This window comes from Eubalaena glacialis, chromosome 11, assembly GCF_028564815.1.
Source record: "Eubalaena glacialis isolate mEubGla1 chromosome 11, mEubGla1.1.hap2.+ XY, whole genome shotgun sequence".
Taxonomy (NCBI): domain Eukaryota; kingdom Metazoa; phylum Chordata; class Mammalia; order Artiodactyla; family Balaenidae; genus Eubalaena; species Eubalaena glacialis.
In genome coordinates, this window is record NC_083726.1 from 24,923,421 (window position 1) to 24,950,731 (window position 27,311).

The 27,311-nt window shown below is 40.2% G+C and overlaps 1 protein-coding gene across 2 annotated transcripts in view; it reads right to left on the minus strand.

Moving 5' to 3' along the window:
- The window catches only part of CFAP54 (cilia and flagella associated protein 54), a 303,497-nt gene that overhangs the window by 12,055 nt on the left and 264,131 nt on the right, over positions 1–27,311 (minus strand). For both annotated transcript variants that reach the window (XM_061204898.1, XM_061204897.1), the window contains one exon: positions 20,900–20,974. In XM_061204898.1, the coding sequence (XP_061060881.1) occupies positions 20,900–20,974 (75 nt within the window). The remainder of the gene's footprint in view (positions 1–20,899; positions 20,975–27,311) is intronic.

Below are 27,311 nucleotides of genomic sequence, written 5' to 3' on the forward strand. Positions count from 1 at the left end.
AAACCAACCATGTGATTAGAGAGTTAAACTTTCAGCCCAGTGCCCCCGACCTTCAGGGAGGGGAGAGGAACTGGACATTGAGTTCAGTCACCAATGGCCAATGACTGAATCAATTATGCCTCCGTAATGAAACCTCCACAAAAACCCCGTAATGACACATTTTGAGGAACTTCTTGGTTGGTAAACAAATTGATGTACTGGGAGGGTGACGCACCTGGAGAGGGCATGGAAACTCTGCTCCTCCCAACCCCCATATCTTGCCCTGTGCATCTTTTCTATTTGGCTATTCCTCAGTTGTATCCTTTATAATAAACTGGTAATCATAAGTGAAGTGTTATCCTGAGTTCTGTGAGTCTTTATAGTAAATTATCGAACTTTAGGGGGCATCATGGGAACTCCTGAATCTGCAGTCTGCTGGGACAGAAGTATGGGTAGCCTGGGCACCTCATTTACAGCTGGCATCTGAAGTGGGGGCATTCTTGGATCGAGCCCTTAATCTGTGGGAGTCTGTGTTAACTTTGGGTAGTAGCGTCAGAACTGAATTGAATTGTTGGGCACCCAGTTGGGCACCCAGTGTCAGAGAACTGTAGAATCGGCTGGTATCAGGAAAAACCCCACAAGAGTCGTATCTGGTATTATGTAGATTAGGGCAGTGCTCAGCTAGTGAATGTCTTTGGGGCCTTTGGGGCTTTCTCCTGCACTCCTCCTCCTCCTCCCTTGCACCCCTTCTGCACACATTGCCCTTCATACCCTACCCCAGGCTGAGCCAAGGCACTAAGTGATGAAAAATGATAGAGCTGGCAGTGATATCTCCATTATGGGTATATGCTTTTTATAGGGAACTATTTAACAAAACAATCTTTTAAGACCAAAAGAGACCATTAAGAAAAAAGTAAAAGTTTAGGCTGTGCATATCCAGGCTTATTCTGACGCTCAAGAGTCTAAGTCCCAGAGAAAAGAGCCTTTGAAACCCTATTGTGCAGAAAGAACAGCTGCTCTCTCACTCCGGGAAAGTCTCTGTCACCATATAAAAAAACTAATAAAGGGTCTCAAACAGGGCAAATCCCCTTTAAAATATCAAAAGCTCTAATCAGAACAGGAAGCGGAGTTATACAACCAACAATGAAGTGCATAAGGCATAAAGGCTAGATGCAAGTTTTCGGTTGAAGAATTAAAGGAAAAGTGTTCTCGGGTAGATGACTGAACAGAAATGCTTATAGTCAATGTGCTGTAAAACTGAGTGTGTATTCCTCACTCTCCGTGGAGATGTGAGCATAAATTCTGATATAGTTCTATGCGTGATGACATTGCTCTTGACATCTTTGCCTTTATTTGCATAAAATGGTTTTAAAGCTTTACCAAGTCCTTGTTTTTTTACTCTGGAAAAAAACGTTTCTCTGAAAAAGGAAGCCTGCATTTATTGAGGACTGGATATGGGCTCGAATCTTTGTTTTACAGACTTTATATCATTGTAAATTAACTGTTAAAACAGAGGTCAAAGGAAAATGTGATTGAACTGTGGGTCACATTGTAGAAGGTATTTTTAATCATGAGTGGGTGACATGTGTATGATGTTTTCCCCTTACTTCTACATTAGAAAATAAACTTTCAACCAGAAAGTGTGTTTCCAGGTTCCTTTAGAACTCTTCTAATTCCAATAAATAAGGATTAATGGAGCACTCTTATGTATTCATCACCAGTCAGGGATCTTCATTTTTTATTATTATTTTTAACTCATTGTTGCCGTTCAGGTTCCTGGGAAGCAGACCCTGAGATGGAACTTAGCTTTCAGGAAGTTTATCGGGGCATACCCTTGGGATCAACACCCATGGGGAAAGGGAAGAAAGCAGGATTAGGCAGAGTGAAGACGGGCTGCATTGCAGACACAACAAACCCCCTGCCAACCCCATGGGGAGCTTTGAAGCTGGAGTGGCCCTTCAGAGTTGTCCCAATTTCTGTGGGGGGGTCGGGTCATTGCACACCCATATCAGCCAGTAGTTAGATACAGATACCCCCCCCAACCCACCCCTGCCCAAAAAGGCCATGTCCATTAGACAGGGGCAGTTCCTGGAGAGGGTTGAGAGCTGAGGGCTGCTGGTCAGCACATTCCCAGAGCTGGGAAAATAAGTTCTTCGGTCAGGAAGGGGAGCTCTTAGTGGCTCAGTGAAGGGGCCACCCAGGCGTAAATATTTAATTCAGTGGTTAACAATAGAACCATTAAACAAATGGCAATATGGCAAAATGCATACTAGTATATAACCAATACAAGTTAACGGGAGATTTAAAGTACTGAGAATTTTTATACCAAATTCCTAGAGGCTTCTTTTCTGGGTCATGGTAAAACAAACTTAATACCTTTCCAGTATCATTTCTATTAATGATGTTATTTGATTACCCTTAGGAACATTTCCCCCTCTAGAGTATGAGGAAGAGAATTAGAAACTAAGGAGTAGGAAGAAGATTCAGAAATATCTTCCCTCAAATAATATCCCTCCCCATACACTTAAATATGAAGAAATTCAATAATTTCTCCTGAAGCCTAACTTTTCTTGAGAATTCCCTATGGAAGCCCTAGAACCTTACATAAAATTTTTTCCAAAAGCGGAAGCTGGAAGTGTGTCCAGGGGCCCACAGTGCCCATGGAAGGAGCAAGAGACTGGAGTCAGGTGGGTGTGGGAGGAGAGGCTGCATGCAGCAGGGGCGTTTCGTGGTGGATGGGCATGGTAGGGGGAGTTCAAGGGCAGCTGGGCAGTAGGGCAGAGGCAGTGCAGCAGGGTAGTTAGAAACGTGATCTGAGGAGCCAGCCTGCCTGGATGTAAATCCTGGCTCTGACATTAACTAGCTAAGGGACCTTGGGCAAGCCACTTAAATATCTCACACGTAAAATAAGGATTTTTTTTTTTACAGACATCTAAACAGAAACAGAAACCTAAAGTCACATGCTGAACTTCAGAGTGTATGTGTGGATTAATGTCCTGCTGCTGCTGTAACAAATGTAAGACAAACCTAGTGGCATACAACAACACACGCTTGTTCTCTTACAGTCCCAGAGGTAAGAAATCTGAATTCAGTTTGGCTGGGCTAAAGTCAAGGTGTCAGCAGGGCTGGCTCCTTCTGGAGACTCTCAGCAAAGAACCTGTTTCTTTGCCTATTTTAGCATCTAGAGGCCACCTGTTTTCCTTGGTTTATAGCCCCTTTTCCATCCTCAAAGCACATCTCTCCAATCTTCACCTCCATTATCACGTTGCTTTCTCCTCTTCTGCTGTCAAGTCTCCCTCTGCCTCCCTTTTACAAGGATACTTGTGACTACATTTAAGCCCTGCCTGAATAATCCAGGATAATCTCCCCCATCTCAATATCCTTAACTTAATTAGGTCTGAAGAGTCCCTTTGGTCATACAAGGTAACAGGTTCTGGGGATTAGGATGTGGACATCTCTGGGGGGCCATGAGTCAGCCTACCACAATGTGTGATTAAATGAGATGGCTTAGTTCGTAAGAATATCATATTTCTATCCTATCTTCTCAACAGAGTTTTGGTAATTGAAGTTATTGAATTAATTCTGTGGAAAAAATTCATGGCGTTCCTGCAGATGCGTGCTGTGCCAGAAGTTACTAGTGCTCACTGAAGTACATACTTGTTCCTCTATGGTTCTCTACATCCTTGCACATCAGGGCAAGGCCAATAGGATATGGGCAGAAATTATGATAGCCATTCCATGCTGGCTCTTAGAAATGATCACCCTAATTTATTGCCTAAACTGGGAGACTGTTGAGAATAAAAGGAGAGTATATTAACCATCACACCAAATCAACAGGTATGTGCTGTGACTGCTGCAGGCAAACCTGTATCTATAGTCACCCAACTTAAAAACATCCTACAAAATCCCCTAGCCCTCTTCTCCTCCGACTTGGAGGCCGTGTAGCCCAGACAGCATAGTTACAAGTTGAAGGAGAGTTGCGTACCCCTCATTGGACTTTTATGAGAAATAAGCAAACCTTTATTGCCACTGAGGTTTGGGGTTTATTTGTTAGCACAGCATAGCCTAAGCTATCCTGGCTCAAACAGCTATGCTCTGGCAAGCTTGTTCTCCCATCGCTGTATTTCTGAATAGGGGACATTCCATCAGAGTAAGGGCTGGACTCCACTTAAAGGTCAGGTCGTTGACTCTCAGCAGCAAAGTTACCGGAAGAAATGCTCTAACTGGGTACAAATGCTGAAGCTGGGTTGCCTCCTGAATGGCTGTGACTGATCTGCCTGTGGGCTTTTGACCTGAGATACTGAAATGAAAACTCCAGAGTTTGAACAATACTTGGCATTTCTTGATGCTTTTTCATGAAGGAGCTCAGCGAGCTTAACATCTGGCAACTCTAAAAAGGGGGCTCTTTTTCAGAGCAAAGGCTTACAAAGAATGTGAACTGAAGTTTGCATTTTGTTCCTGGGACTTTGTTGGTTAGAGTGAAAGGCTGAGGGGCTTTGTTAGTCAGCAGCTCCCACTGCAGCGGAAACTAGAGCACAGACCCACGCGCACGCGTAAGGAAACACTGCTCACGCTGACTCCTTTGTTCCCATCCGTTTACATAGCAAGCATCTGCAAACTATTCTTACAATGTGGCCAACACTGACCAGCAATTTTTGATAGGAAGTCTAACAGAGCTTGTAATTTACAAAGCAGTTTCACATAAAGTATTTCTTTTAACTCTTTTTAGTATTTCTAACTTGAGCAATCAGCCTTTGTCTGTCAATATCCATAAGAAGATGTGGAGAAGAAGGGGGCAAGGAAAGAGGAGAAGGATGGAGAGGAGGAGGAGAGGGAGGAAGAGGGGTGAATCAGGTAGAGTGGGATCCACCCCTGCGCCTCAGTGAATCTTTATCCCACACTATGTGCCAGGTACCACAACAGGCACTTTTGAGCTAATGATTATTCTGCGGCCAAAGTAAAATATGTCAATGTTCATAAGGATTTTTTGGTCCATCAAAAGCATGATTTAATGGTTCTCCAGGGAATTAAGCTGAGTGAAAAAATACCAATCCCCGAAGGTTACATAGTGTATGGCTCCTTCAGTATAACATTCCTGAAATGATAAAATTATAGAAATGGAGAATAGATTAATAATTGTCAAGGGTCAGAGACAGAGGTGGGGCGTGAGAGGTGGGGGTGGCTATAAAAGGAGAACAGGAGGAGTCCTTGTAGCGATGAAATTGTTCTGTACCCCGACTTTATTAATGTCAGTATCCTCGTTATGATACTGTACTACAGTTTTACATTATATTATATTATTATAATGTATTATATTATTATTTCTTAAAATTGCATGTGAGTCTAACATGATCTCAAAACAGAAAGTTTAATTTAAAAAGGATGATTGAAAAATAATATTAAGACTACATCTATTAAATGTCCCTTTATTCTTCTGAAAATTAGCAAACATTCAGATAGGCCAAAAGCCACCAATGCAGAGAGTTACGAATGATCAAATGAAGAAATGACTCATTTCTCATTATTTTAAGGCAGGGAAAAATAAAGATGGCCACAGTGTATTGGATGCTTACCCATGGCGTTGACAGGCACTATATCAGACGTGTCACATACTGTTTCTAATGCAATCCTACATGAGGAGAAGCTATCACCAATGTACAGATAAGGAGCTGAAGCAGAGAAGGAAAAGTGAGTAGCTCACGGTCACACCATCAATAGATGGTGGAACCAAGAATCAAATCATGTTTTGATCTGCTGAGATACGTTGCTTCCGAGACCTTCAGCAGCATGTAATTGACCTGAGGTTTTTAAGGACTAACGACTTGTCCACAAGAGCAACACTGGGGCTCTAGCGTGTGCCGAGCACTCTTCCCACCGTGCTGTGCTCTCACAGGTGGTTGAGAAAAGAACATAATGGTACCAGCTACCTGAGATACAGGACAAATAAGGGCAAAAATCTCGAATGGCTGGTGTCCAAAGTACTAACAAAGAAAATGGGTAAATTTACACCAGTTTCTCCTTTGTGGATTTATTTAAATATAAAGAACATTGGTCTGGAGAATTTCAAAAGGCTTGTCAACTGACTGAGAAATATGAGGCCAAAATCAACATCCTCCTAAAATGAATTATAATGCCATTGTTACGGGTCCAGATTTTTAATCAAGACAAAAACGTTTCGCAAAATGCATGAAGTGAATGAAACTAAGCACTTGACTCAGTTTTCAGCAAGATAGAAAGCAATGTACAGATTTGCTAATAGTACCCCTGCCTCTCACTTCCTTTGAAGTTATACAAAGTGACTAAACTTCAGGAAATTGTCCCCTTGATTCTGAAATACAGCTGTACCCAGGATGAACCCAGGCTTGCTTTCTCAAGCATTGCACACACTTCTTGCCACTTTTACAGTAAATACACAATATCAGGTTCATGACTATATTTTGGATTAAATTATATCCAAGGATCATTATACCCCCAAATAGCACGTCTAACAACAGTGGGACCAGTGCTTTGAGTGTAGAGAACACAAAGGCTCTTGGTTCCTGGATGAACAAGAGCTATTTCACCTTGACACTGTTGCTGGCAAATCTCCGAGAGAAGAGCATTTTGAAAACGTTATAAACAGCTTAGCCTTTTCTTAGCATTTTGAAGAGCACATTAATAGCCTAGCCTTTTCTTAAGGGCTTTCTTTTTCCCTTAGCCAAATTTGACAGTTGGAAATGAATAGTGAAGCGGATGGAATCGAAGTCAGAGCTGTGTTTTAAAGGCAGTGTGGAACTGATGTCATTCGGCATTGTCTCCAAAAGAATATAAGAATATTAAGTGGATGTCTCATGAACTTACATACAAAGGATACTCTTCACTTGAGGACAGAATAATAATGTCTCACAGAAGAAAGATGTAATTCTTGATGCCCGTAAAATCTATTCAGACAGCTCTTGGCTGGTACAAAAAAAAAAAACAACTACAACTTTCAACCGAAAGAAGTTATATTAATAGAATTAATTTTTTAATACTTAGTAAACTACAGAATACCTTGTTCCCAATGCTATAAATGACAGTTTACAGACAGTATTGTCATTGTCACCATTTGGGAAGTTTTGTTAAAAAGAAACCAAGGGGCATAGGGTAATGTAACAAAATTAGCCAAAGGAAGTTAAATAGCCTACCCTCTAGGACTTAACAGCTTAAAGGAAGATAAATAGCCTACCTTCTAGGACTTAACAGGCCCCCAAAAAAGTGATGTGGAAGCTATCCCACATAAATTGGGACACATGCAACTCCATCCAACAGCCAGAAAAACTGTATAGCTTCTTTCAAAGGGAACTGAGAACCCACCTAGTTTTTCCTCTGTCCTCTGGGTATAAACACACTCAGCAACTCCGTAACAGTTACCTAGTATATTTGGGGAGAGTTGCTGACTAATTTAAAAAATTGGCTAAGCACAGAAGAGTGTGCCAGGACATATTTAAAGTAATGAAAGGGAAAAACCTACAACCAAGATTCCTCTACCCAGCAAGGATCTCATTCAGATCCGATGGAGAAATTAAAACCTTTACAGACAAGCAAAAGCTAAGAGAATTCAGCACCACCAAACCAGCTTTACAACAAATACCAAAGGAACTTCTCCGTGCAGGAAACACAAGAGAGGGAAAAGACCTACAATAACAAACCCAAAACAATTAAGAAAATGATAATAGGAATACAATATTGATAATTACCTTAAATGTAAATGGATTAAATGCTCCAACCAAAAGACATAGACTGGCTGAATGGATATAAAAACAAGACCCGTATATATGCTATCTACAAGAGACCCACTTCAGACCTAGGGACACATACAAAATGGAAAAAGATGTTCCATGCAAATGGAAATCAAAAGAAAGCTGGAGTAGCAATTCTCATATCAGACAAAATAGACTTTAAAAAAAAGACTATTACAAGGAACAAAGAAGGACACTACATAATGATCAAGGGATCAATCTAAGAAGAAGATATAACAATAATAAATATTTATGCACCCACCATAGAAGCACCTCAATACATAAGGCAAATGCTAACAGCCATAAAAGGGGAAATCGACAGTAACACAATCATACTAAGGAACTTTAACACCCCACTTTCACCAATGGACAGATCATCCAAAATGAAAATAAATAAGGAAACACAAGCTTTAAATGACACATTAAACAAGATGGACTTAATTGATATTTATAGGACGTTCCATCCCAAAACAACAGAATACACTTTCTTCTCAAGTGTTCGTGGACCATTCTCCAGGATAGATCATATCTTGCATCACAAATCAAGCCTTGGTAAATTTAAGAAAATTGAAATCATAGCAAGTATCTTTTCTGACCACAATGCTACACAACTAGATATCAATTACAGGAAAAAAAACTGTTAAAAATACAAACACATGGAGGCTAAACAATACGCTACTAAATAACCAAGAGATCACTGAAGAAATCAAAGAGAAAATCAAAAATTACCTAGACACAAATGACAATGAAAACATGACTACCCAAAATCTATGGGATGCAGCAAAAGCAGTTCTAAGAGGGAAGTTTATAGCAATACAATCTTACCTTAAGACACAAGAAAAATCTCAAATAAACAACCTAACCTTACACCTAAAGCAATTAGAGAAAAAAGAACAAAAAAAATCCCCAAAGTTAGCAGAAGGAAAGAAATCATAAACATCAGATTGGAAATAAATGAAAAAGAAATGAAGGAAACAAGAGCAAAGATCAATAAGACTAAAACCTGGTTCTTTGAGAAGATAAACAAAATTGATAAACCATTAGCCAGACTCACCAAGAAAAAAAGGGAAAAGACTCAAATCAACAGAATTAGAAATTTGTCCACAACCTGGAAGAAATGGACAAATTCTTAGAAAAGCACAACCTTCTGAAACTGAACCAGGAAGAAACAGAAAATATAAACAGACCAATCACAAGCACTGAAATTGAAACTGTGATTAAAAATCTTCCAACAAACAAAAGTCCAGGACCAGATGGCTTCACAGGCGAATTCTATCAAACATTTAGAGAAGAGCTAACACCTATCCTTCTCAAACTCTTCCAAAATATAGCAGAGGGAGGAACACTCTCAAACTCATTCTAAGGGTAACCATCACCCTGATACCAACACCAGACAAAGATGTCACAAAAAAAGAAAACTACAGGCCAATATCACTGATGAACATAGATGTAAAAATCCTCAACAAAACACTAGCAAGCAGACTCCAAAAGCACATTAAAAGGATCATACACCATGACCAAGTGGGGTTTATCCCGGGAATGCAAGGATTCTTCAATATACGCAAATCAATCAATGTGATAAACCATATTAACAAATTGAAGGAGAAAAACCATATGATCATCTCAATAGATGCAGAAAAAGCTTTTGACAAAATTCAACACCCATTTATGATAAAAACTCTCCAGAAAGTAGGCATAGCGGTAACTTACCTCAACATAATAAAGGCCATATATGACAAACCCACAGCCAACATCGTCCTCAATGGTGAAAAACTGAAACCATTTCCTCTAAGATCAGGAACAAGCCAAGGTTGCCCACTCTCACCACTATTATTCAACATAGTTTTGGAAGTTTTAGCCACAGCAATCAGAGAAGAAAAACAAATAAAAGGAAACCAAATCGGAAAAGAAGATGTAAAGCTGTCACCGTTTGCAGATGACATGATACTATACATAGAGAATCCTAAAGATGCTACCAGAAAACTACTAGACCTAATCAATGAATCTGGTAAAGTAGTAGGATACAAAATTAATACACAGACATCTCTTGCATTCCTATACACAAATGATGAAAAATCTGAAAGAGAAATTAAGGAAACACTCCCATTTACCATTGCAACAAAAAGAATAAAATACTGAGGAATAAACCTACCTAAGGAGACAAAAGACCTGTATGCAGAAAACTATAAGACACTGATGAAAGAAATTAAAGATGATACAACCAGATGGAGAGATATACCATGTTCTTGGATTGGAAGAATCAACATTGTGAAAATGACTATACTTGTCTAAGGTTATACAACTAGCAAACATCAGAGCCGGGCTGGGATTTGAGGCAGGCAACTTGACTTTCAAGCCTGTCTGTTAGCCAGCACACATACTGCTGCCTAACCCTGAGTCTACCCTGACTCTAACTCTCCCTCAGTGATGTATTGCTCAACCAGCCCTGCCACCTGAATGGCCAAGAGTCCCCAAACTAAAAAGGTGGGACAGTGCTGGTTTTAGGGTAATGATAACAGTTAACAGCGTAGGCTCTGGGGTCTGCCCAGTTTTGGCTGTCAATCTAAAGATTCAGTGCAATCCCTATCAAACTACCAGTGGCATTTTTCACAGAACTAGAACAAAAAACTTCACAACTTGTATGGAAACACAAAAGACCCCGAATAGCCAAAGCAATCTTGAGAAAGAAAAACAGAGCTGGAGGAATCAAGCTCCTTGACTTCAGACTATACTACAAAGCTACAGTAATCAAGACAGTACGGTACTCGCACAAAAACAGAAATATAGATCAATCGAACAGGATAGAAAGCCCAGAGATAAACCCACACACATATCGCCACCTTATTTTGATAAAGGAGGCAAGGATATACAATGGAGAAAAGACAGTCTCTTCAATAAGTGGTGCTGGGAAAACCGGACAGCTACATGTAAAAGAATGAAATTAGAACACTCCCTAACACCATACACAAAAATAAACTCAAAATGGATTAAAGACCTAAATGTAAGGCCAGACACTATTAAAACTCTTAGAGGAAAACATAGGCAGAACACTGTATGACATAAGTCACAGCAAGATCCTTTTTGACCCACCTCCTAGAGAAATGGAAATAAAAACAATAATAAACAAATGGGACCTAATGAAACTTAAAAGCTTTTGCACAGCAAAGGAAACCATAACCAAGATGAAAAGACAACCCTCAGAATGGGAGAAAATATTTGCAAACAAAGCAACTGACAAAGGATTAATCTCCAAAATATAGAAGCAGCTCATGCAGCTCAATATCAAAAAAACAAACAACCCAATCCATAAATGGGCAGAAGACCTAAATAGACATTTCTCCAAAGAAGACATACAGATTGCCAGCAAACACATGAAAGGATGCTCAACATCACTAATCATTAGAGAAATGCAAATCAAAACTACAATGAGGTATCACCTCACACCAGTTAGAATGGGCATCATCAGAAAATCTACAAACAACAAATGCTGGAGAGGGTGTGGAGAAAAGGGAACACTCTTGCACTGTTGGTGGGAATGTAAATTGATACAGCCACTATGGAGAGCAGTATGGAGGTTCCTTAAAAAACTAAAAATAGAACTACCATATGATCCAGCAATCCCACTACTGGGCATATACCCAGAGAAAACCATAATTCAAAAAGACACATGCATCCCAATGTTCATTGCAGCATTATTTACAATAGTCAGGTCATGGAAGCAACCTAAATGCCCATCAACTGATGAATGGATCAAGAAGATGTGGTACATATATAGAATGGAATATTACTCAGTCATAAAAAGGAACGAAATTGAGTCATTTGTTGAGACGTGGATGGATCTAGAGACTGTCATACAGAGTGAAGTAAGTCAGAAGGAGAAAAACAAATACCGTATGCTAACAAATATATATGGAATCTAAAAAAAAAAAAATCGTTCTGAAGAACCTAGGGGCAGGACAGGAATAAAGACACAGACATAGAGAATGGACTTTAGGACACGGGGAGGGGGAAGGGTAAGCTGGGACGAAGTGAGAGAGTGGCATGGACATATATACACTACCAAATGTAAAATAGATAGCTAGTGGGAAGCAGCAGCATAGCACAGGGAGATCAGCTCGGTGCTTTGTGACCACCTAGAGGGGTGGGATAGGGAGGGTGGGAGGGAGACACAAGAGGGAGGCGATATGGGGATATAAGTATACGTACAGCTGATTCACTTTGTTATACAGCAGAAACTAACACACCATTGTAAAGCAATTATACTCCAGTAAAGATGTTAAAAAAAATTTTTTAATAAAAAAAAAATATATTGGCTAAGCAGTTTGCCAGGAGCAGCCTCTGCTCAGAGCAGAAATAGTCCTAGAAATTGGGAGTGCTTTATTGAATGTTGTGGCCAACTGCAATTTCCCAAAATGGCTGCAACAATAGCTTCCCACCCACACGCCCTTCTTACAATCTGACATTGACACTCTTCCCATCAAGAAGAGGTCCAACCTTGAATGTGGGTGGAATAGAGACTAGCAGGGAAGTGTCATTATGTAACTTCCAAACTAGGGCCTCAACAGTGATAGAGCTTCTGGCCTGCTTCTCCTGGGAGGCTCACTCTTAAAACCCAGACACCACACTGTATGGAGGCCCACCAGCCACAGAGAGGTCAGGTACTGTGTTCTGGCCCACAGCCTTCAGCACCCCCGGCCAACAGCCAGCATCGGGCACCAAACCAAACGAGCCTTCGAGCCTTCAGGGATTCCAGCCCTCAGCAGCTGCATCACCTCCAACCTTCAAGTCTTCCCGGCAGATGCCCCAGATACCGTGGAGCAGAGACAAGTTGCCCCACTCTGCCCTTTCCAAATATGTGACCCACAGACCCCTTGAGCTTAATGAGATGATGGTCATTTTATGCCACTAAATTTGGGGTGCTTTGTTATATAAACATAGTAACTGGAACAGATGAGAATGGGGGATACACGTGGTTAGAGGTGATACATTCCTAGCACTTGCATTATTCCAGCCTCTCTTTTGAGAAAGTAGAGGCTTTATCTCAGGCATGTTATTGTTGTTGTTCTACAGTCACCCCTTAGAGAAACAAATCTGTTTACAAGGGTCTAATTCCAAGTGAGCTCAGATAGCTCTTAAGTGATAATAATAGTAACCAACTAGTTTGCTTAGTATGTGCCAGGCCCTGTTCTAAGAGTTTTACATGGATTAGCTCACTTAATCCATACAACAAGCCTATGAGGTAAGTTCTATTTTTATTTCTATTTTACAAATAGGGAAACTGAAGCATTGAGGTTAAACAACTTGTCTAAGGTTATACAACTGGCAAACATCAGAGCCGGGCTGGGATTTTGAGGCAGGCAACTTGACTTTCAAGCCTGTCTGTTAAGCAGCACACACACTGCTGCCTAACCCTGAGTCTACCCTGACTCTAACTCTCCCTCAGTGATGTATGGCTCAACCAGCCCTGCCACCTGAATGGCCAGGAGTCCCCAAACTAAAAACGTGGGACAGTGCTGGTTTTAGGGTAATGATAACAGTTAACAGCGTAGGCTCTGGGGTCTGCCCAGTTTTGGCTGTGACAGTTACCAGGTGAATGACCTTGGGCAGGTCTTTGAACCTCTGTCAACCTCTTTCTCCCCATCTTCATGCAAAACAATCACCCATTTTAAAACCACAACCACTGTCTCCATGTGTGTAAGCATTAGCCCCATGCCTCCTTTCTAGACTGCCGGCCTCTTCGGGGCAAGGACTCTGTCCGTCTCATCTCTGATTCCTCCAGTGGGTCCTGCACAGGGCCCTGTGCTCAGCTGCAGCCTGAAAATGAAACCGACTTAAAAACAAACAAAAAAAACCCTTCTCCCTTTGTTTTTATATACAGGGCTTTAGGGATTCGCCCCATTCTCTCCATCCTCATGACCAAAACCATAAATCATGCCCTTGTGGCAACTGAGCCTACTGCCAAAGCTAGGACTTCTGCTTTCTGCCTCCTCTTCTGAATGTCTTCCTAATCAGAGGAAAATGCTCTCACAAGTACCCTTGATCATGCTTATATCTACCTAAGGATTCTCTACTGCCTTCCAATCATTTTCCAAAATAACTAGGACTTATAACCATTGGTCATAGGAGCTTCTACTACTTGATTTCTTACATGGAACTAGTGAACCCTTCTTAAAAGATACCAAAGGGAATTTCTCACCTTCAGAATTATGCTGAGATAGTATCAGAATATTAACTGATATTATTACTGAAGAGTGGTATTTGGCCCTCAGGCCTTTATTTCACCCTGTACTGTAATTGCTTCTGTATTTGTCTGTCTCCCCCAACAAACTGCAGGCCCCCTTGAAGGCAGGGACTCGCTTTTACTTCTTTATTCCAATGCCTAGTCCAACGGCTGGCACAGAGGAGGCACTTGACAAATGTTTATGATACAAATGCATGAAACTGATGAACCTAAAGTCATTGTTATGTCAAGACCAGAACTGCAACCCAGAGGGATCTCTGGAGGATGTATCACGAGCGTTCATTTATTTAACAAACACTTACTGGGACTTCCCTGGTGGCGCAGTGGTTAAGAATCCACCTGCCAATGCAGGGGACATGGGTTCGAGCCCTGGTCCAGGAAGATCCCACATGCTGCAGAGCAGCTAAGCCCGTGTACCACAACTACTGAGCCTGCGTGCCTAGAGCCCGTGCTCCACAACAAGAGAAGCCACTGCAAAGAGAAGCCCGCGCACTGCAATGAAGAGTAGCCCTGCTCGCCGCCACTAGAGAAAGCCTGCGCCCACAGCAACAAAGACCCAATGCAGCCAAAAATAAATTAATTAATTAATTAATTTAAAAAAACAAAACAAAACACTTACTGACACCCTTGGGGAGCCAACACTGGGCAAGGCAGGAAGAATATAAATGTAATAAGGTCCAATCTTATTATATAGAAGACTCAATCTGCTCTAGTAGGGGAGACAAATGACTAAATAAACTAAGATGTGTTAACATACCTGTGACTCTATGTCTCCCTCTTACTGTTCCTCTGCCCTCCCCATAGTTCTTACCCAAACCTTCTCAAAGATAATAGTTATTTTAGTGACTAGCATATGTTGATGTCAATATCTGATCATAAACACATCAAAAATGATTATTTTCAGAATCAGAAATAAGAGAACATGGGCACACTAAATTCAACCATGTGAAAAGGAGTGCCCATTAATATTGTACATAATAATGTAGTGTAGGTCATTAGAATCTGTCAATAATTTTTTTAGTTAAAATTCAAAAAAAATTTTTTTAGAAAACATATTGTATGATTAAACTATTTTCTATTCAACTGGAGCTTGAGAAATAATGGCAGACATCAGGCTCTACTGGTGCTTTCTCAGAGTAAATGAGAGGAATTCAGGGATTTACTGTGAAATAAACTTATAGCTGCTCCAAGCCACCTGAGCCTCTGGCAGGCTGTCAGGTGTCTCACGAGTACTCTCACCTCCCATGCGTCTCTGCTCTCCTCTTGCATCTGCCTCTACTGCCATTTTCCACACCCATATCCGGGAAGCCAAGCGCTGCTGGAGAAAAATCACAAGCCAAGCAGCCTAGTGCCCCTCAAATGTATGACTTTTAAATCTCATTGTGGCCCTCAATTCTTTTACTTTTTCTTGGTCAGCTCCTCGCTCATCACACTCAGTGGCTGTGAATATTCAAGATCTTCATCTCTCTTAGAAGATCATACCCTCAACGCTTTACCCCACTCCAGTCTTAGATGAACTTGCCTCTACTTGATTGAGAAAGTGAAAACCACTGGGTGTGAACTGCCCCCGCTTCTCCTATCCTTCTCTCACACACTTACTCACATCCCTTCCTGCCCTTAATCTGCTGCCCCAAGACCTACAGAAAGAGGTGTATTTCCTCTGTTTCCAGGCAACTATCTCACTTATGCTGTCAATATCTTTCTGTTTCCGGCCCACTCCCTTAGGCCTTGCTTCATCATTTGTCCTTTTTTTCTTCTCGACAGGCAACCTCCACCCCTCCCGGCTCCTTGCCCTGTCCACTGCTGCTGTCCTAACACCCGCCCTTGACTCCGTGTCTCCTGGGAGCTGCTCCTCCAACCCTCTCCAGACGCCTATCCCAAACCTTCTCAAAGATTCATCTACACTTGCAACCTTCCCTTTCTCACCTCTCACTCCTCAGCACCCTGCAGCATCTGCTCCCTCTTCCAATCAGACATTCACTGGGTGCACTTTAGTTAAAGATGCAGATCCCGGATGTAAGCGGATCTACGGTTGACTACTGCCTCCTCTACCTACAAGCTGCAAGAGCTTGGGCATGCTGCTACACCTCCGCATTTCTAAAACGGAGAGAGTAACGGTAACCAACTGCATAGGCTTCTTGTAATGTTAAGTGAGACACTGGATTTAAAACACTGGACAGTGTCTTCACATGCCATGTGCTCAATGAATATTACAATTACTACTACTATTAGTAAGATTTGCAGTTTAATGATTATTAGCATTACTGTTTGTCAGGTACTATAGTAGGTCTAGCTAAAAACCGTGAACTCAAAAAATATCCTACTAAACTCATGCAGCCAAGAAAAACTACTTCGCAATATCCTTATACAATGTGTCTTTTCTCTTGGCTTAGGGTCACCTTTTCTACCTTCAAAGCAGGATCTGCTCCTAGGGATTTCCTCTCCATACTGAGTCTGTATGACTCAAATCAGTTCAATACATACATACACACATGTACACACACTACAGACACACATTAACACACACACACAGATACACCTACTACACACATACACACACACACACACATAGATTAGGTAAATTCACATGTATCATGTGAACCAATACGAAAGTATTTAATTTAGCTGAATGCAGGAACTTAAACCTATGCTGCCTTTACAGCAACAAAAGTATCTACACCAATGTTCTGCGTGCAGCTGGAAGTCAATAATTACTGATGAATGGAGTTGTATAGAACGACTCCCCACAGTCAGTCACAGCAAGAGCGGGAAGAATATTTTTAGCGTCATGTTTGAATCCTACCTGACAACTTGGAAACTGCAATAATCTGAACCTATGTAGGCAATGAAAGGATTGCTTCATTGTTGGTGCACCTGAAAGTATACCTAACGGTCATTTACATTCTGTGACTAGTCACTAAGAACGTTAGCATGGAGCACTCATTCCCTTCCTTCACTTCCTTGCTATCTCAGGTTATTTTTGTCACAAGTTGTGTGTGGCAATATTTATTTTAATTAAGAAGAGGCAATACAGGCAAAGGCAATTATAATAGATATGTTCAGTAAGGAACTAAACTGAACAGCAAGATCTCATGCCAGTGACAAAAAAAGGCATGTAACTTTATTCAGACGAATTTACTTCTTCTTTATTTTAACCATTTACTTCTTGGAACAAGCTTGTAAACGCCCACGCTCCATCCAGGACTATCAGGTAAGTCTTGCTCTCAGTGGAAGTGTTAGCGTGGGATTCAATTGGAGGCACCTTCTCTTGGACCAATGATTCTTTCACGACTGTGATCCCATGTTGGGATCTTGTACCCTGACCTAATTTCTCTAGGATTCAACAATTATTTACATTACAGGCAAAGAAAATGACTCCTGGTTTTCTCTCTCTCTTTAACACTGTTACTCTCCTTTTCTGTCAATATTTCAAAACAAATCTGGATCTTAAAAATCTGTTGAAATTAGTTGACTAGAGGATGAAGAATTCACACATGGAAGGCAGGACCATGGTAGGGAAGATGATAATGAAGATGACATGATGAAATAGCTAATAATTATTTAACATTTATTTGCACTAGTCCCTAATCCAAATACTTAACATACATTATTTACTTTAGTCCTCACAACTGTGAGGCGTTGTTGGCATTATTACCCCACTCTACATATGAGAAAACTGAGGCTTAGAGAAGTTAAATGATTTGCCTCAGGTCAAACAAGATCCAAGGCTGGGATTCCAACCCAGGTCTGTCAGGGGCCAAAGCCCATTAATGTTATAAATCATGTGTCTTAAAATAACAATTTTTTTCTGTGACCTATTTGTAAATCACAGTTTGTACAAAATTAGATTTAAGCTTGATTTTTATTGTCAATGGTCTGCTGCAGTAATTCTACATATTTCCATAATAAAAAATTAAGTTCCTCATTTAAAAACATGGGAAAAGAACATGAATGGCCAGATGAAAAAAAATTTTAAGCAAATATTAAATTTCAGGTATTTAAAACTAAAGAGAATTTAATTCAAGAAACAGTAACCAAGTGATGTCGTGTACAAGGCACTGTAAGAATTCAAAGATTAAGATAGCACCACCCCTGCTCCCAAGAAGCTGATGATCTAGTGGGAGGGACACAGTGTGATGTTTCAGGTCTTACTTCAAATGTCATCTCCTACGAGAATTCTTCCCTGACCGCCCATCTAAACTGTTGCCCCATCCCCTGTTACTTTCTATCACAGGGATCAGCATACTTTTCCTGTAAAGGGCCAGATAGTAAATAATTTAAACTTTGTGGGCTATATGGTCTCTGTCAAAACTACTGAGGTCTGCTGTTGTAGCTCGAAAGCAGCTATAGACAACTGGTAAACAAATGAGCATGGCTGTGTTCCAATAAAACTTTATTTACAAACAGGCAGTGGGCCAGACATAGTTCACAGGCTGCAGTTTGCCAACCCTACTCTAACATCTCACTCTGTTTTTTCCTTCACAGCACTTAACAAAATGCAGAATTATCTTGCTTATTGATTTATTTACTATTTCTCTCCAAAAGAAAAACAAAAACAAAACAAAAAAAACAGCAGCTCCGAGAGAGTGAGGTCCTTGTTGCTTGTTCACAGCAGGCTCTCTAGGGCCTAGAAAGGAGTTCCTGACACAAAGGCAGTTCACTCTAAGTATTTGTTGATTGGCTAAATGAATCAACACCATTCCACAAAAGGAGAAACACAGACTGCCAACAAAGTATGAACTATATTTGGCTTTACTATTAATAAATATAAAATAATTGAAAATGTCATTTTTCACTTGTCAGACCTACAACAGTTAGAAGAAGAGGAAGAGGAGGAGGGGGAGGAAAGGGAGAAGAGGAGGAGGGAGAGAGAGAGCAGAAGAAGGAGGAGAACTAGTGTGGATGAACACACGGGTACACTGGACCTCTCTCTCCCTACTGCAGATGGGAGAGAAAACTGGTGCCACATTTCTGGAGGCCATTTGCAATTACATACCAAAATGTATATGCCCATTCAAAATGGGCAAAGGATTGAATAGACATTTCTCCAAAGAAGATATAAAAATGGGCAGTCAGCGATTAAATTAGTCATTAGGGAAATGCAAATCAAAATCACAATGAGATACTACTTTCCACCCATTAAGATGGCTATTATCAAAAAAGAGAAAGTAAGTGTTGGTGAGTATGTGGAGAAATTAGAACCCTCTTGCATTGTTGATGGGAACGTAAAATGGTGCAGCTGTTGGGGTTTCCTTAAAAAGTTAAACATAGAATTACCATATGATCCACCGATTACTAATTCCACTCCTAGGTATACACCCAGATACTTGTACACCCATGGTTATAGCAGCATTATTTATAGGAGCCAAAAGGTAGAAACAACTCAAATGTCCATCCACAGAAGAGTGGACAAACAAATGTGGTATATACATACAATGGAATATTATTTAGTCTTAAAAAGGAATGAAGTACTGATACATGTTAAACATGGATGAACTTTGAAAACATTGTGCTAAATGAAATAAGCCAGCCACAAAAAAACCAATATTGTATGATTCCATTTATATGAGGTACCTAGAATAAGCAAATAGTAGAACAGAGATTACCAGGAGCTGGGGGAGGAGGAAATGGGGAGTTATTACTTAATGGGTACAAAGTTTCTACTTGGGATGATGAAAAAATTGTGGAGATGGTTGCACAACGTTTTGAATGTACTTAATGCTACTGATGTGTACACTTAGAAATGATTAAAATTGTAAATTTTACATTATGTATATTTTACCACAATAAAAAATGTATACAGATCTTCCTTTACTTATGATGGGGTTATGTCCCAATAAATGGGTAAACTCATCAGAGGTTGAAAATATCTTAAGTCAAAAATACACTTAATATACCTAACCTACCAAACATCAGAGCTTAGCCTAGCATACCCTAAACATGCTCAGAACACATACATTAGCCTGCAGTTGGACAAAATCATCTAACACAAAGCCAATTTTATAATAAAGTGTTGAATAGCTCATGTAATTTACTGCATACTGTACTGAAAGTTAAGAACAGAATGGCTGTCCGGGTCCCGAATGGTTGTACGTGTGTGGGTTGTTTCCCCTCATGATCATGGGGGTGACGGGAGCTGCAGTTCACTGCTGCTGCCTCGCAACACAAGTACTGGATTGCATATCGCTAGCCAGGGAAAAGCTCAAAATTCAAAATTCAAAGTATGGTTTCTACTGAATGTGTATTGCTTTCACAATATCATAAAGTCAAAAATTCATAAGTTGAATCATTGTAAGTCAGGGACCATGTGTATATACTTTTTACTCCAAAATCCTATTCCTAAGAATTAACTCTGAGGATGGGTGAAACAGAAGGGTGAAATATGTATGTTCTAGAACTCATCAACCTCAAGATCCATGAATAAGGATCTAGTTATATAAATAGAGCCTGACATGACAAATACATAAAAGAAACTATTATGTAGGCATGAAATAAGACAGGGTAGACTTTTCACATAAAAATATCTCCATAGCATTATTGTTGAATGAAAAAAAAACAAGTTACAGAATGCTTGTGCAGTATGATCCCACTGATGTAAAAATTCAGAAGTCTAACTATACATGAAAAAAATTTGAGATATTCTCCAAAATGTTAATAGTGGTTATTCCCTGAATGGTGGATTTGAGATGATTTTAAGATTATCCTCTCCACAATTTTCTGTACTAGTTGATTTTTTAACAAAGAATATTTCTAACCAAAATAACATGCTATTATAAACTCATGTTTATCACTTTTTCACATTAATTAAGGACGGTTAGGCCCTTGATACTTTCATAATAGATGTTTTCTGTATTTCCATTTCCATAGCAACAACAATACTTGTTAGAGAATCACATACAGTTTTAAAAGAGATGCATACCTCAGATAGTGGAGTTGCCTCTTCATCAGGCAAAAACAAAGATACTATTTCAGAGCAACATTCAATAATCATGTTCTAGAAATAATAAGACAATATAGTGAGGTTGATCTTATTGGTAAAATACTAGATATTTTAATTACAAATTATTTATTTCATTTGTCTTTTGTTACATCATTCCCTAACCCTAATTCCCAGAATGAAACTTAGAGGGATTCAGAGGTCACAATCTTTTAAGTAATTAGGGTTATTTGAAAAGATACAAAATAGCCACAAACTATAAGATTTAATGATAAATAATAAATTATTTTAGGATTCTTTCCCTGCAAAATTCACAATTAAAATTCATGTGTTAGAGAAGAACAAGTAAAGTAATTCACCCCAAAATAAGATTTTGGAAGATCACTTTTCTTTTGAGAAGAGAGCCCTGGAATAAAGAGGTTCAGATCTGAGAAAGGGTTTAAGCAGAGATGAACAGTTGGGAATTGAGAAAGAAATGGAAAGAGAAAATGAAGAAGAAGAAGAGAGAGTTGATATCATACGTGGTCTATTGCTGAGGACACTGTCGCAGCCCCTACTGTTTGAATGTAGCTATGTTTCTGTGTGGATATCTGACCCAAGAGAGATCTACCTATGGCCAGGGTTCAATCAATCAGATTCTCCATCATTGTAATTTCATATAAGGAAGGACAACAGAAGAGAGTTATCATCAGGACTGGCCAGATGAGCTGAGAGGTCCCAATACGGAGTTGGAGAAGGCACCCAATGGGCTAGATGTAAAATGAGTGAGCAAGAAACAGAGATAAATGAGAACTGACACCGCCTGTGGGACTGAGTGCAATCTTGGCTCCCGACTCTCCAAGTTTCACTTTCTGTGGGGCCCACTGTGTTTTGTCCCCAGTCCTTGGTTATGCACGAGCTTACTTACCATGCCCTGCCAAACACTGCCTCCTTACCAAACCTATTTCATCTGAGCTAGCGTAAGTAGTTTTTCTTTACTTACAACTAAAGGAGTCACGATTATAAGACTGTCAGACACTATAAAACTCTTAGAGGAAAACACAGGAAGAACACTCTTTGACATAAGTCACAGCAAAATCCTTTTTGACCCACCTCCTAGAGAAATGGAAATGAAAACAAAAATAAACAAATGGGACCTAATGAAACTTAAAAGCTTTTGCATAGCAAAGGAAACCATAAACAAGGTGAAAAGACAATCCTCAGAATGGGAGAAAATATTTGCAAATGAAGCAACTGACAAAGGATCAATCTCCAAAATATACAAGCAGCTCATGCAGCTCAATATCAAAAAAACAAACAACCCAATCCAAAAATGGGCAGAAGACCTAAATAGACATTTCTCCAAAGAAGATATACAGATTGCCAACAAACACATGAAAGGATGCTCAACATCACTAATCATTAGAGAAATGCAAATCAAAACTACAATGAGGTATCACCTCACACCGGTCAGAATGGCCATCATCAAAAAATCTACAAACAATAAATGCTGGAGAGGGTGTGGAGAAAAGGGAACCCTCTTGCACTGTTGGTGGGAATGTAAATTGATACAGCCACTATGGAGAACAGTATGGAAGTTCCTTAAAAAAACTAAAAATAGAACTACCATATGACCCAGCCATCCCACTACTGGGCATATACCCTGAGAAAACCATAATTCAAAGAGTCATGTACCACAATGTTCATTGGAGCACTATTTACAATAGCCAGGACATGGAGGCAACCTGAGTGTCCATCGACAGATGAATGGATAAAGAAGATGTGGCACATATATACAATGGAATATTACTCAGCCATAAAAAGAAAGGAAATTGAGTTATTTGTAGTGAGGTAGATGGACCTAGAGTCTGTCATACAGAGTGAAGTAAGTCAGAAGGAGAAAAACAAATACCATATGCTAACACATATATATGGAATCTTAAAAAAAAGGTTCTGAAGAACCTAGGAGCAGGACAGGAATAAAGATGCAGACGTAGAAAATGGACTTGAGGACATGGGGAGGGGGAAGGGTAAGCTGGGACAAAGTGAGAGAATAGCAGTGACATATATATACTACCAAATGTGAAATAGCTAGTGGGAAGCAGCCGCATAGCACAGGGAGATCAGCTCAGTGCTTTGTGCCCACCTAGAGGGGTGGGATAGGGAGGGTGGGAGGGAGACGCAAGAGGGAGGGGATATGCGGATATATGCATATATATAGCTGATTCTCTTTGTTATACAGCAGAAACTAACAGAACAATGTAAAGCAATTATACTCCAATAAAGATGTTAAAAAAAAAAAAGTATAATGAACAGGGAATACTTCCTGGAGAAAGGGTCATATAAACTGAGGCATGAAAGAGTAGTAAGACTTCAACTGGCAGAGAATGGGGACAAGGGCATTCCCGATGGAGCAATGAAACAGCAGATATTCAAGGAACATAAAGAACCTGATACGGTCTTTACTGCAGGTGTGTATAGGAAGCACGGTGGTGAGAGTGGTGAGAAATAAGGCTGAGAGGTGTACTTATAACAGGACACGTAAACGTAAGGAATTTGGATTTTGTTGCTTAGGTAATTGAGAGGCACTGGACTGAGGGGATAATGATCTGACTGCTTTAAAAAGATAATTCTGGCTACCATGTAAAGCTGAACTGGACTAGGAAGAGATAAGAGAAAGAGAAATTAGCTAGGAGGCTACTCAAACTGTTTGGGCAGGAAGTGATCATGGCCAGAAGTAGGGCAGCTTCCATGGGACCAGAAAGGATGGAGGGCAGGCAGGACATCCAGCACTGATTGGGGGACACCAGCTTCCTATGAAGAACTTTCCAGGCTCCTGGTCCACTTTACTAGACAGAGGGGAACACACATCCTGGAGTGAATTCTTACGTATTCTTCTTATTTATCCATATTTCTATATTTCTAATTGAGTTCTTAGGACTGGTTAAAGTATATTTTCTTTCTATACAAAAAGTTTTAATAATAGCTGTGATGGGTTACTGTCATGATTTCATCAAGAGCTATCAAGCAAAATGACACTGTCTGTATCATTAATCATTTCCATAACAGATGAAGACAGCCATGTTACCTGATAAATGCCTTCCATGGCTTGTCTCAACATTTATCAAACACAAATTTCGCCTCCACAACGTTCTGTTTCTTTGGCATTATTTGAGGTAAACCACATACACACTTGGGAAACTGGCTGATTCGATGTTGGGCTGTGAGAAACCTCCCATGACCTTGCTGCCACAGAAATGAAGACAAGGAAAGCACTGAACTCAACAATCCCAGGCAGAAGGCGGCTGGAGGGATGCTGCAGTTGGCAAGGGGTCTGGGAGGGCACAGAAGGACCCCTGCTCAATCTTTGCCATTTTCCCTTAAAGAGGAGCATCTGTTGATTTGATGAGGGATAGGCTTCTGAGTGACTTCAAAAATAACAGAGTCAACATTTTGACTTAGTTGAAGTCCTCATCATTGTTCACCCATTTTATGGGAAAAAACTTCCTAAGTTGTTTTCCATCCTCCAAACTCCTGCTTCCCTCATCCCTCCTTCACATGCCATCAGGGTTATCCAGCAAATTTCAGGGTGGATCATGAGATGCTCTTCCAGGCGTTGCCCCCAGCTTTTCCTACGCCCCACACCCAGCCCTGCCTTCCCAGGGCCCTACATTCACCCTGCACTCCTGCCACCCTGAATACAACATCCAGCTCCATGACTTCACCTCTCATCTCTTGCTGTATCCTCAGTCTGGAGTAAGTGCTCTCCATAGGTCTCCAACTAGAAGTTTCACAAGCAACTATTGAAGAGGCACTATGTTTTGGTTACTGGGCTAGATATCAGAGATCGAATGATGAATAAGACCCCTGAGCCAAGGAATTCAAAGTCAAGAGAGAGGAAGAGACACAGAAAGAGATAATGACCAAAACAATATAGTCAGGGCACAGGGTGCAAGGAAACAGGGTTTTTATTTCAGTCTATAGGGGCTATAAAATGCTACCTGCGCTACAGAAGCAAGCATGAAGTCTAGCTCAACTCTCTCTCTTAACACACACACACACACCTATGTGAATGAGATTTTTTTTAATGATAAATTAGAATAGTTAGCATCAACAGCTCCACCATTGAGAAAGAAGGATATCAGCAACCTTGCCCTTTTGTATAAGTGTAGAATCCAGATAATGGGGGAAACAGGAAAAGGGGAAGGTGTCAGAGAGACTAAGCTGAACTTCATAATCAAGAGCTGAACAAGATTCACTTTGTTATAAAGCAGAAACTAACACACCATTGTAAAGCAATTATACTCCAATAAAGATGTTATTAAAAAAAAAAAAAAAGAACTGAACCAGAGCGGGAAGGGGAGAGGAGTCAAAACACTCCATGCATACTGAGTTGGAGGGAGAGGTTTAGGAGTCTGAACCAATGAGGCAGAGGTTGGAGAGCTGCCACTGTGAAGGTCAGAGAGGCACTAAGAGTAAGGCAGTTGGGAAAAAGGAGATTTAAAAGAAGTTACGCTGTATATCATGAAAGGATTCCTTCTCAGATATTCTTACGAGAGACTCATAAGAATAAGGTTTAGATTATTTTCAACGGTTTTGAACATTAAATTGATGTTTCTTTGAATGCCAGACTTTGCTTGCTAAGAGAGGGCCACCGGGCAGCTGGGTTCATTATGAACGACATGTGGGTACCTATGGCCAGACTCACACGGTGATTAAGCTCCTCCTGACAGGGACCTAATTGTACTGATTTCAGTATGTCCTTATCTCCTCAAGCCTGGAACATTTTTGCACGTAACAGTTTCTCAAAGATAACGTGTTAATTGACGCTAATGTTCAATTGTATTTTGTTCTATGTTTTCATAGTACTTTGATACTGGGGATATGTTGACTATATATAATTGCCTGGTACAATCTGGGCATCCCACACGTGTTTGCTGAACTCATCTTAGGTGACTTGGTAAATATATTTTAGGCTTATCATATCAGTATGTTATCATTCCAAAAAAGGTGTTTGTGTCATAAAATCAGAATGGTTTGCATCTTTTATATGCTTTAAAACACCTGATATGCTCTGAAGATACCCCATAAAGCTGTGAATGACAGGTTAAAACAACCCAGTGTTTCTGAGCCACTGTTGTCCATTTTGCAAGAAGGACATGTTTTCAAGCCAGAAGTGACTGGAACACCTGTTCTGTAGCCCTCCCAAAACATCTTAAATTAATACCTATGTTCTGAAGCTTTGGCTTATTCCAGACCATAGGGATTTGGGGGAGAGAAAACAAAAAAAGGAAGGGAATGAGAAAGAGAACAAGATTCACCACCTCCCATATCAACCAAAGGCACATTTTCTGGACCTTTATATTTAACAACCCACCAAAAATCCATACTGAGATAGAAATAAATATATTTGATTATAGAGGTTATGAAATCCTGTCCAACTCCCAAATAGAATTGATCTCTTCAAGTGTCCTAGTTAACTTTTCATTAGCTCCAAGTGAAGGTTGTCATGACAACGAACTGGCAGATTTTAGTCCCTGGAATTTATTTGATATAACCTAGAACCTAGCTGTTTTTTTTTTTTTTTTCTTAAGTACTGGTTAGTATATTGGAAAAAAAAAGAGAAAAGTTTATATATCCCTTCCATTTCACAACTTTCAAATGTTATGAATTAATTTGTTTGCTAATTCACCTAAACTAAAAATAGCAGGGTTTTTTTCCATTTTGCGACATTCTTTCACATATAGAACTACCAGAACTGGAACACATCTCAAAATGCCCTAATTAAGCTGAAGAAACACTTTTTAAGTTGGAGAATAAAATAAACTCAAAAACACAGAGGACAACCGGATTGAAAGCAGTTTGTTCTACTCAGGGACTGAGCTACTCGCATATATCACTCAAGTCAGGACGTGAGAGGAAGTCACAAAGCTTGGCTGAGGCAAGGTGGGCCGTCTGGATTCTTCCCTCTGCTTGCATTCAAACGCCCCTGCTTGCCCTTATTTATTCCTGATTTGTTTATATTCATAGTCAACTTCTTGGCTCAGGCACTGGGCTCACTGTGATGAACTTGATACCGACATCTGACTCCCAGGAAAATTCTGATGGCTCTCATTCCAACCAAGGGACAATCTCTTCATCTCAGCAGTATCTAAGTGAAAGGATCCTGTTTAGAGATGAGGAGAAAACTAGTCCCAGGAAACATTAAGTGACTGGCCCTCGGTAGTAAAGCTGAGCACAACCTAGAATCCTTACTCTTATGGACACTCGCTCTCCTGTCTCAGACAATGTAAGTTGAAAAGACAAATGGGTTCAGGAGAAAAATAATCATTTACCTTTTATGAACTATATAATAATGGATTCAAGGACAATTTCAGCAAAGAACAGTCTAGGTTATGGCTCAAAGACAGCAAAT